The sequence below is a fragment of the Pezoporus occidentalis genome, unplaced genomic scaffold, assembly GCF_034315485.1.
Source record: "Pezoporus occidentalis ecotype Australia unplaced genomic scaffold, CSIRO_AGI_Poc_V1 ctg229, whole genome shotgun sequence".
Classification (NCBI taxonomy): Eukaryota; Metazoa; Chordata; class Aves; order Psittaciformes; family Psittacidae; genus Pezoporus; species Pezoporus occidentalis.
This window is the reverse complement of record NW_026914169.1, coordinates 1,151,042-1,161,399: the sequence shown is the minus strand read 5'-3', so window position 1 is coordinate 1,161,399 and position 10,358 is coordinate 1,151,042. Positions and strand designations below refer to the sequence as shown.

General features: G+C 54.2%; 1 protein-coding gene across 1 annotated transcript; it reads left to right on the top strand.

The window, feature by feature from the left end:
* Positions 1-6,949: 6,949 nt before the first annotated feature.
* LOC134165004 (uncharacterized) lies at positions 6,950-10,259 on the top strand. Its single transcript, XM_062621323.1, has 6 exons — positions 6,950-7,037; positions 7,337-7,499; positions 8,131-8,288; positions 8,815-8,984; positions 9,387-9,539; positions 10,060-10,259. The coding sequence occupies exons 2-6, from the start codon at positions 7,365-7,367 to the stop codon at positions 10,107-10,109; spliced, it is 666 nt and encodes a 221-aa protein (XP_062477307.1). The 5' UTR covers positions 6,950-7,037; positions 7,337-7,364; the 3' UTR covers positions 10,110-10,259.
* Positions 10,260-10,358: the final 99 nt, after the last annotated feature.

Below are 10,358 nucleotides of genomic sequence, written 5' to 3'. Positions count from 1 at the left end.
GGACCAGCACAGATCCACAAATCCCTGCCCTGGTTCCTGCTGTCTCTCTCCTCCCCACAGCCAGGGAAGCACAGATCCTCTCAGCACAGCAGCAGCTAGCATCACTCACGAAGATCTCATGGACAGCATTCTATTGCCTATGTGAAGCTTGAAGGACTTGCTCCCTGCTCAGAAAACGAGGATGCAAGATGACACAGGAACAGGCACAGACCACTGGTGAGCTTTTGGCAGATGCTGTAAAAGCCTCAATCCCTCCTCAGAGTCATGCCATGATTTTGACAGGCACCAGGGCAGCTTGGCTGGAGTCACTGCTGTAAACCTGCAAGCCCTGACTCCTCAGGTAGTAACTTAAAGATTTCTGAGGGACATCGACAGAAAGAACCCTCTTCAGGATCTCAGCATGCCAGCACCATCAGGATGCAGCTTCTGCGATTTCATTTATAAACCAATAAACCACCAGTACAAGGCTGGGTGAGTCTGAGTCATGGCAACTAATGCACTGCAGTCTTCCTTGCTAAATCACCACTGTTGACATGAGACCCATTAGTGAAAATCTGTTATTCATCTCTCAGATACAATTGCAGAGGTAACGTAAGCAATGCTGACTACTGCAAGCCAGCATGCAGGTACAGCCTGTACCCAGCTCCTCTGGAAAAGCTGTTTCTGAAGAGCAAACACAGACCCTCAGCCTAAGGTAAAATGACACTGGGTTTGGTACTATTTAATCTCCTTGATAATGGATCCCACTAAGCTCAGGCTTACTGATTCTTGTCAGTACTGAGTAAGTACTTGTAAGTAGAGGCTCTTGTACTCTAGAAAAAAAAAAAAAAAAGCATGTAACATGAGGTCCCTCCAGAACAGCTACTGGCCTTGAAGTTCATGCTGATATCGGTCTGAACTCACATTCAAACCCAGCAATTTACACACAAAATGACAGGCTGAAATCATGACCTGTTACCAGAGCAGGCAATTGTTGTGGGGGATTGAAGGAGGAAAGGCAAGCTGATGGGCGGCGGGGGATGGAAAGCTCATTCTATACCTTCACACAAGTCATATAATCACATTGCACACCCCAACAGCATCCTGCCCTGCTGCAGGGAATTTGCAAATGACACCCACTCCCTGATTTGCAAGTCACATCAACTCTGGATTGGGATCTTGCAAGATCAGAGAACCTTACTACAATGATAAGCATCTTGCCTATCTAGCTACCAGCAGCGCACTCACCTGCGTGGGACACAAGCCCCTTGTATCAGTCTCCTAGCCCTGAGGAGCAGCCAAGGCTCAGCTACCAATGATGAGAACAGCCTTCCCAAGCTGCTGCTTTGCTCCTACCAGTCATGGGAGTATTTGAGGATACTTCTCATAGCTCACTTCTGCCAAAGGTGATGTGTGGACACTCTCTGCTGCTATTCCCATCCTTCTGCTTCATCTCTTGTGATAGCCTTGTAGTGCAAATGGTCCTGTGCTCAGTTGATTCAACACTTTTTTTTCTGGGTTAGTTTTCTCTCCATTTAACCTTCTGTCCAAAAGTAACCTGCCTGTAACCTCCACAGAGGGATCAGAGGGGCAATGGAGCAAGCGCAAGAGGAATGCGGTAGGAGCATGTGCTTATGAACTCAGAGGAGAGAGGAAGAGGGACCAGGGTCAGCCCTTTCCAGCAGTGATCTGATCACTGTCTCAGCCACATTCAAATTTGCACCGAGGAAGGGATCTTCTCTATCACCACCTTAGAAACTTAAGCATTAAGAATACAGTATCCAGTCTGTTGCCACCAGAAAGAAACTACTTAGAGCACTGGTAGGCCATGAGATGCAGACAGACGGGTTAAATCCTGGCAAAGACACGTGTATGTATTTGACTCCTCTCTCTTCTTATCCCTCTGCCACACTGCAGAACTCACAAGCAGAGCAGCCTCCTAGCAACACGGCTGCACCAACCCTGCTCTCTGCCTCACACAGCCTCAAGAGGTGCAGGGCAGTTGCCAGAGTAACCTAACGACTTCAGCATTGCTTTACTCACCACCCTGAGCGCTGCTGGCTGCCCACTTCCCCACCACCGTTTAATCCTGGCCTAGGAGTCAAGCAAAGCAGGCTCCAGCCCTACCCCTCCCAGAGTGTCCCATTAATTCAACTCTTTGTGTCCTCTGCCCCAGCTTACCAAGTGTCAGAAATGGTACTTATCCCCCAAGAAAACTAAGATCTTCCAGAGCCTTTATGAACCACAGCTTCCTTTTGTGCCTTGCTTTTGGCACTCTAGTTAAGGAAACTACAAAACATGGAAAGGGATGAGGCTTTGGCATTTTTTTTTTCTCAGCCTGGAACCTGCTGCATCTGCCTTTGAAGCATTCCCTCTTCTTTACAGATCACATTTTCACTGTGTCTGCGTCCCTGGCCAGGAATTTGCTACCACTCACAGAGCTGAATCAAGCCCCACTTCACGTCTTTATGAGCCAATCTCTGCAAAAGCATGGGGGAAAAAAATCCCACAGCTGTGATAAACTGTGATAAGCAGAGCAAGTCGTCTGCAGAATATCAAAGAGCTATCTCCATGCAGCTGGTCTTGTCTGCTCTCTCCGTCAGTAGTTTTAGCTGAAATGAGAAGTAGCACCAGGAGAACTCTGTGCTTGAGGACTGCACCAAAACAGGTGGGCACACGTATAGGGGACCATAGTTCCTGCAGAATCAGGGACCAGGAAATTAGGTCAATGTGCTGTGAACCTACCCTGTGATGTTAGTCCATGCTTATGCTTTCCCCTTGCAGACTACAATGGGAGAGATTAATATTCTCCTTTTAATAGAATTCATCATACAGGTTCCCTCAGGAACTTCCCCACCTGCACCTTTTTCTCTTCTGTCTCTCTAAAGACAAAGAGGGACAGGTACGGCCAAGTGTGATACTGGCATCTGCATGTGGAACATGGTCCTTGGGAGCTAGGCACATGTCAACCAGCAGTCCTTTAGGAACAGAGCCAGCTTGCACTGTCTGCTCAAGGAGTCAGACTGTCCTGCAGCAGCCTGGACGGCCACACTCTGCACTGGACAGTGGGCAAAGGCATTGCAGAACTGCAACAAAGTCAGAGAATCTTAGAATCCCAGACTGGCTTGCATTAGAAGGGACCTTAAAGCTCACCCAGTTCCAAACCCTGCCACAAGCAGAGACACCTTCCACTAGAGCAGGTTGCTCCAAGCCCCATCCAACCTGGCCTTGAACAGTGCCAGTCGTCTCCCAGAACTAGAAAGGATGATGATGCAGGAAAGGCCCCACCTTAACCCATGGGGTTCTTTGATGCAAGGACAAGCCACGTGCTGAGATTATAGGAGCTCATGTGCAACACTGCATCCAGCAATGGAAAGTGGACCTCGTGGTGCAGTCTACAGCCTGCTCTGGCTGTGCTGTCATGGGGAATCAATACAATCCCTGTTTTGGGGCCCATACCAAGATCCAAGACCCCACTGAACACCACCACATACTCCTGGAAAACCCTGCCTGGGTTTCAACCCCTGGTAGGGGTTGCTCTGGGAAGCGCTGCCAGAAACGCGACACAGGGGGCCAGAACCAGCCAGGAGCCCCCAGCGTTTCACCCAAGCGGGTGCAGTGGCACTGTACCGGGGCTGCAAGCTCCAGCCCGGCTGCCCTTGGAAGGGGCACGGCGGCCCCGGCCCCAGCCCCTCCCCCGCGCCGCTCCCCGCCTCTGCCGGCCCGAGGTCCCGCTGCCACCCCGGGGGCAGCGCCGGCGGGGATACTGGGGCTCGCGAGGGATTTCTGCGGCCCCCCTCCCGAGCACTCACCGAGGGGGGGCAAAGAGAAGCTCTCCCGGCCGCGGGACGGGCCGCGGGTACGGGGCCGGGCCCTACGCCAGGCCGGGGAGGCCGCGGCCTGCGGCGGGGCCTGGAGTGGGTCCGCTAGCCGAAGGCCCGGCCCGGCGCCGCCGCGCTGCCCGGCAACCGTCGCTTCCGACGGGAGGGGCCGGGCCCGCCGGAGCCTCCGGCGAGCAGCGTGTCCGCTGCGCTTCCGAGGCTCAGCGCCCGCCTCTGCTCTCGCCTTCGGCGATCCCCCGCGGGCGGGTCCCCTTCCCCGGCCCGGCGCGAGCGGGGGCTGGTGCAGGCTCGCTCTGCTGCAGCATCTCCTTCCCCGGGGCTTTGGGGAGGATCCGAATCGCGCCCTCCTCCAGGGCCTGAGGAAGGAGCCAAAGGGCTCCTGTCGGCGACATGGGCGGTGGGATCGAGCACGCCCAGCGTGTCTGTGGTGATACTAAGCTGTGTATTGTGGTTGATACGCTGGAGGGAAGGGATGAGATCCAGAGGGACCTGGAACGGCTGAAGAGGTGGGACCATGAGAGCCTCAACAAGTGTGAGGTCCTACACCTGGGTCGGGGCAATCCCCATCAGAAATCCCCAGGCTGAGCAGAGGATGGATGGAGCAGCCCTGAGGAGAAGCACTTGGGCGTGCAGGGTGATGAGAAGCTCCCCATGACGCAGCTTCAGTGTGTGCTTGAACCCAGATCCCCCCGATGTGCTGGGCTGCATTCCCAGAGCATGAGCAGCAGGTTAGGAAGGGGATTCTGTCCCTCTACTGTGCTCTAGGGAGAACCCCCCTGCAGTCCTGTGTCCACCTGTGGGGCAGCAACACAAGAGGGATGTGGAGCTGTTGGAGTGAGTTCAGAGGAGGCCACAGAGATGCTGTGAGGGCTGGAGCAGCTCTGCTCTGGAGAGGTTGAGAGAGCTGGGCTGGTTCAAGATGGGGAAGAGAAGGCTCCGGGAGACCTTAGAGCAGCCTTCCAGTACCTGAAGGGGGCTTACAGTGATAGTGGAGAGGGACTTTTCATCAGGGACTGTAGTGATAGGACAGGGGGCGATGGGTTCAGACTTAAACAGGAGAGATTTAGGATGGATATAAGGAATGAATTTTTCCCTGTGAGAGACATCATGCCCTGGCACAGGTTGCCTAGAGAAGCCATGGCTGCCCCACAGCCTGTCAGTGTTCAAGGCCAGGTTGGACAGGGCTTGGAGCAACCTGATCTAGTGGAAGGTGTCCCTGCCCATGGTGGGGGCTGGAACTGGGTGAGCTTTAAGGTCCCTTCCAACTCAAACCAGTCTGGGATTCTACATATCCCAACCTTCCACAGCACCAAGGAAGTCAGTCTCTAGAGCTAGCTTCTACTCATGTGCCTACCCTACAGCTCAGAGCAAGGTGGTGCAGTGCATCAAAGCATCCATACCAGGCAAAAAGCTCCTGCTGCTGTGGGACTGGATTCCCTGGTATCCAAACTTCAGTGTGTAACTTGGTGTATGTCCTGAAAGAAAACCATGGGGGGCAGGTACAGAACAAGGCTTGAGATATATGCATACTGTGGTGAAATACTTTTTTCTTTCTCCTTTCTGTGATTTTCTGTGAGGGGTGGAATGTATCAAAGCTGTCAGAGACCATGGGAAGGAGGAACTACAGCTGGCAATTAAGAGTGACCCGTCCCTGACTGGTACTTGGAAGATGCTGGAACTGGCAAGGCACAAGGACGTTGGAACTGGAAAGAGGATAGGAAAATCAGATAGACCTTTCACCTGATGTAACTGCAAGGCAAGCACAGATGTACTTGGCTAATTGCTTGGAAGCATTTAAATATCGTGTAATCTTTGCAATGAATGATCCAGCTTGCACTCTACCTCTGGGTCCGTGCCTCCATCCTCACAATTTTCTTTCCAATTCAAGCAGCTGAACTTTTCCGAAATAAAGCCATGTTAGAGTGTGCTCTCCATCAAGCTGTTGTTTGCTGGGTGACAGCAGAAGACTCCCTGGGCTGGGTCACATCAGGAGGTTCAGCCATGCGAGAGCAGCAGAATGTGCACCCCAGCCAGGTTTGCTGCACCAGGAGACCGCCATGTGCCTGAATGTGTTTGCTCATAACCATACTTTTCCCTCAAAATGGTACATCTCAGTGTTGTTGCTCTGGACCCAGGTGGTTAAATTTCGGGGTTTTTATTGCTGAGGAGAGGCGATGCAGCTCTTGGGGTCAGCCTTCACCTGTTGAAGCAGCCCTTTGATTGCCACATCACTCTCTTCAGGCTATAAAATGCCATTGTGTTTACAAAGGAGCTGTGCAAGAGCCTGTTGCTCCCACCATGGCATGATGAGGACATAGCCCACTTCTCTACTTAAGTCAGCCTCTCCTGAGCACTCTACATGCAGAAGTCAAACAAAATCCCAGCATTTTCTGGGCTGCTGGCTTGAGGGCTGGGACTTGGGGGCTGGTCTTCACAGACTCCACAATAGCGTTCATGAGGAGGTGACCTCTGGGACCCCTGGTTCCCATCACAGCAGTGTCACTGTGGCTGCAGCCATGTCCCACAGAGCCCTGCCATCCCTGAGATGGAGACTCCCCACCTCCCGAGGGCACCTCCCAGACCCATGGCATCCCCAGCACCCCTGAGCCTCCATCACCACCACAGTCAGTCCCACTGGGCCCAGCTCCACTGTGTCCTGAAGGTGCCAGGGAGCATCCCCTGGGCCCCCCCTGGTTCTTCCACCTCCCTTCTCACACAGGAGCCCAGATCTGGAGACCTATTGCCATGTGTCCTCCACAGGAGCTAATGTTCTTCTGGAATCTTCTGCCAAACCTTTAAACCTTCAAACCCACCCCCACAGCTGAGAATGGGGAGGCTTGTAAGGGAAAAGTGGGGAGGACAGGCTCAAAGTGATACCACTCAACCCATTACTGGGGCTTAAAACACTCACAAATGGCTTTGCAGCTCTCAGAAGCCTGTGCCATCCTCCCCATCCTGTATTCCTGGTGCAGGACTGCCTTGCCACAGATTTGGTGGCTGGAAAGAGAAGCCAGTGCATGTTGGGACCAGCAGTGAGATGCTCAGGGCGACAGACAGTGCTGCAGCCACTCAGGATGGCGGTTGGCCAGTGGCGGATGTCCGTTTAACAGGCAAAACGTCGCTTCACCTCCCCAGTGAAGGGGAGGCAACACCAAGGCCAGGGGCTGGGTGCTGATAGTTGGCTTGAAGAAGGTACAAGGCAGAGGTGCAAGGTGTGTTGGGGTGGTTAGGGGCTTCTAGCAGCTCAGGAAGGGGTGGGGGGCTCCAGCAGTTCCCTGCATTCATCCCCAGGTGTTCTGGGAGAGCTCTGAAGGCCCATGATTTGGAGCACCTCATGCAGGCTTTGTACTGGGCAGAGCTCAGCCGCTTCCAAGCTGCTGCCTGGACCGAGGGCTGGGAGGGGGAACCACCATCAGCAGCTCAGCCCATGTCATGTCCCTGCAGCTGGGGCTGGCCCTGGCCGTGCATTGGGGTGAGCCCCCACACAGACTTCAGAGCTGTTTCCCTGCATGCAGCACACGCTGGTGGCTGGGAGCTGCTGCCATGTCTGCCCCGGTGGCAGATCCTCCTGCCCTGGAGAGGAACCCCGAGGAGGAGCAGCGCAGCCTCCAGGACCTGGGGCACATCCTTGCTCAGCTGTCTGCAGCCCTGGAGAGCCCAGACATCAAAGTTTTGAAGGTGCAGGGTGACACTGTGCTGGGGTTGCAATGGGCATGCGTTTTGATCCCAGAGCCATGTGTGAGAACAGGGGGTCCCAATGCGTGCCATGAGCTGGGGAGGCAAGGAACAACAAAAGCTCCTATCTGCAAAGGATGAATGTCCCTGAGCCAGATCCACTCCCTAGAAACAACAGGCATGATGTTACTCCCAGGTCTTTCTCATCGGAGTGTAAATGGCCCCAAATAATTACCTGCGAGTTTTGAGTTAGGCTGCGTGAAATGGCAACTGAATCATGTCCATCTCCTTGCAGAGCAGTTTTCTGCCCTGGTGACATGCTCAAGGGTGGCCATAGCTGCTGCCTGGGACCTGGTGGTGCCACTGTATGTGATGAGGGGACAGGGTGGCAACCAGAGCCTCAGTAGGCTCTATCCACCATAAAGCCCCTACAGCAGTGTGGGCTGGTCCCACTCACCAGCCAGCCAGGCTCACCCTCAGGCCCTGGGTGTAAAACCCTAAATCCAGGAGGTCATTACCACCCAGCAAAGGGTCTGAGACACAACGATCCATGCCAGGGCAGGGGGGAAGCAGATACAGGGGCCAGCAGGACAGGAGCATCACTTACCAGTGCTGTCCCACATGTCCACTGCAGTGGTCTGAGGATGGGCGGAATGTTCTTGTCCATGCTGAGCTGTACAAGGAGGAGATGGAAAAGAACAAGCAGCTCTTCCCAAAGCTGGCAGATCTCAGCGATGTGGCAGAGCTGAAGGCCTGGCTGCTAGCCTATGGCTTCAAACTCAAGAGGGCAAAGTAAGTCCCAGCATCTCCTTCATGAGACAACATCCCCCTGCTGACACCGAGGTCTGGATCTGCCCTGGGCAGGCTGTGCGGCACGGGAGTGAAACAAGGGATGGAAGGGATGAGCATGGGATGGAAGACACTAGTATTCAGGGTTTGTGGCTGGACATCATTCTGATTTGGCTTGTATTTTGCTGAGAACCAAGGAGCAAAGCTGGTAGTGATTTTGAGAGTTGCTTAGGGTTTAGAAGATCAAATAAACCAAAGCGTGGAAAGTGAGAAGCCCAAAGAGCTGTGGGGCTCACAGTGGGAAGGGAAACAGCACCTTTGGCAATGCAGGAGCTCAGAGGCATCTGTCAGCCAGAGCCAGTGATGTCCAAGTGCTGCCAGCGAGCTGATCCAGCCCAGGCAGGGCAGGAGCAGCCCCAGGCAGCACTATGCCACAGTGCAGGCACAGACCAAGGGTTGTGCTGGGACATGGCTCCTGTGCCAAAGCCACGGAGCTGACTGTGCCCCACAGCTGCTTTCTGCCCCACAGGCTTAACTCGCAAGTGCTCCTGTTGCAGCACCCTGATTTCCAGAGGGCACATTCCACTGTCAAAGAGACAGGTGCCCTCTCTGCTGACCTCTCTGCCAAACACCAGAAGAAAAAGAGGCAAGAGAGCCACCTGCTCCCACTCGGTGGTGCCACATCTGATGACAAGCTGGGTGAGCAAAGCTGGTGGCTGCAGCCCCACAAGCTGAGCTAGACTGGGACAGCATGTGCTTGAGCTAACTCATCTCAGGAATGGCGCTGGTATGAGACTGGATCCATAGTCCAACCCTTCCACTTCTCCCAGACTTGGCAGCATCCCTGTGGGTTGGGTGATGGTGGGGGCTCTGCCACTGAAGAGTTTTCAGATGGGCACTGTGAATCCCAGACAGGCTTGTCATGTCTCTTCCCTCCAGCTGCTGCTTTGTCTTTGGGATGTGTCTCACCAGGTAGCCTTAGCTCAAGGGCCAGGTTCTCCTCCTTCTCTTCCTGGCAGGGCTGCTGCAGCCTGTGAGCTACAGCACAGCTGTGGGAAAGGAAGGGGTGGTCAGCACTGGGCTCTTCTTGGACCTCTCCAGGAAAAAGGCCGCGCCTGCGCAACTTGTACCAGTACATCGACCAGGGCATGCCAGAGCTGAGTGACTTGTCAGCAGCAGAGGAAGCTCCAGCACTGCCACAGCAGAGCCAGGACCCTGCAGCCCCTGGGAGCGCAGCAGCTCAGCAGATGGAGGGTGAGCTCCAACAAGGTTTTCCCAGCTCTAGCATTCCCCAGGGAGCTGGCCTTCTCCTGCTGGTCCCAACAGCTTGTACCCACCCCCTCCTCCCCAATTTTGCCCTTGCTTATGCAGCTTGTGTCACCTCATCCTGCTTCTTCCACCCTTGTCTCCAGCTTGTAGAGAAGTGGATTGGATGTCTCTGGGTCATTTTGGCCCTTTGCAGCAGCTCTGCTCTGCCCTTGGGTTTTCTCTTGAAGCTTTTAGGTGGCCCAGCCAAATGAAGCCAGATCTTTCCCCCTAGGAGTTGACTCCACAGTCTCCATGTTCCAGAACTGTTTTCCAAGACTTGGTGGGACAAGGCCAAGGCCAGCCTGAGCTGGGGCTGGTGACAGGCCTGCTCCAAGCAGGAGATCAGGCTGGACACCCAGAGCAGCTATTCCCCCTGCAGTGCTGGGGCCTGGTGTCCTGCTGCTGCAAACAGCGCTCCTTGGAGGAGGTGGCTGGCAGGTGATGCACTCACTCTCTCCTCTTGCAGATACTGGGGCCAGCAGTGCTCCAGAGATCCCAGTGCTGGGAAGCAGGTGACAATTCCATGGAGCTGGATGTTGACAGGGTGTTCAGATGTCCAGCTCAGCTTTCTGCCTCCTGTTTGGTAACTACAGCCTGATCTGCATTGGGGGTTTTTTGGATTTTGGTTTGCTGGCTTGTAGCTGTTTTTTGTTGTTTTTTTTTTTCTCCTGGTTGCAGGGAACCTGATTTCCCTGAAAAAAAAAAGCAGTTTTGCATTAGAAAATAAACCAGCATGTCACCTGTCCTTCGGATGTATGTGCTGTC

Coding starts and splice junctions, on each gene's coding strand:
- LOC134165004 (XM_062621323.1), top strand. CDS start 7,365: ATGTCTGCCCCGGTGGCAGATCCTCCTGCCCTGGAGAGGAACCCCGAG. Junction 8,289..8,814: donor TTCAAACTCAAGAGGGCAAA/GTAAGTCCCAGC, acceptor TCTGCCCCACAG/GCTTAACTCGCAAGTGCTCC. Junction 8,985..9,386: donor CACATCTGATGACAAGCTGG/GTGAGCAAAGCT, acceptor GGACCTCTCCAG/GAAAAAGGCCGCGCCTGCGC.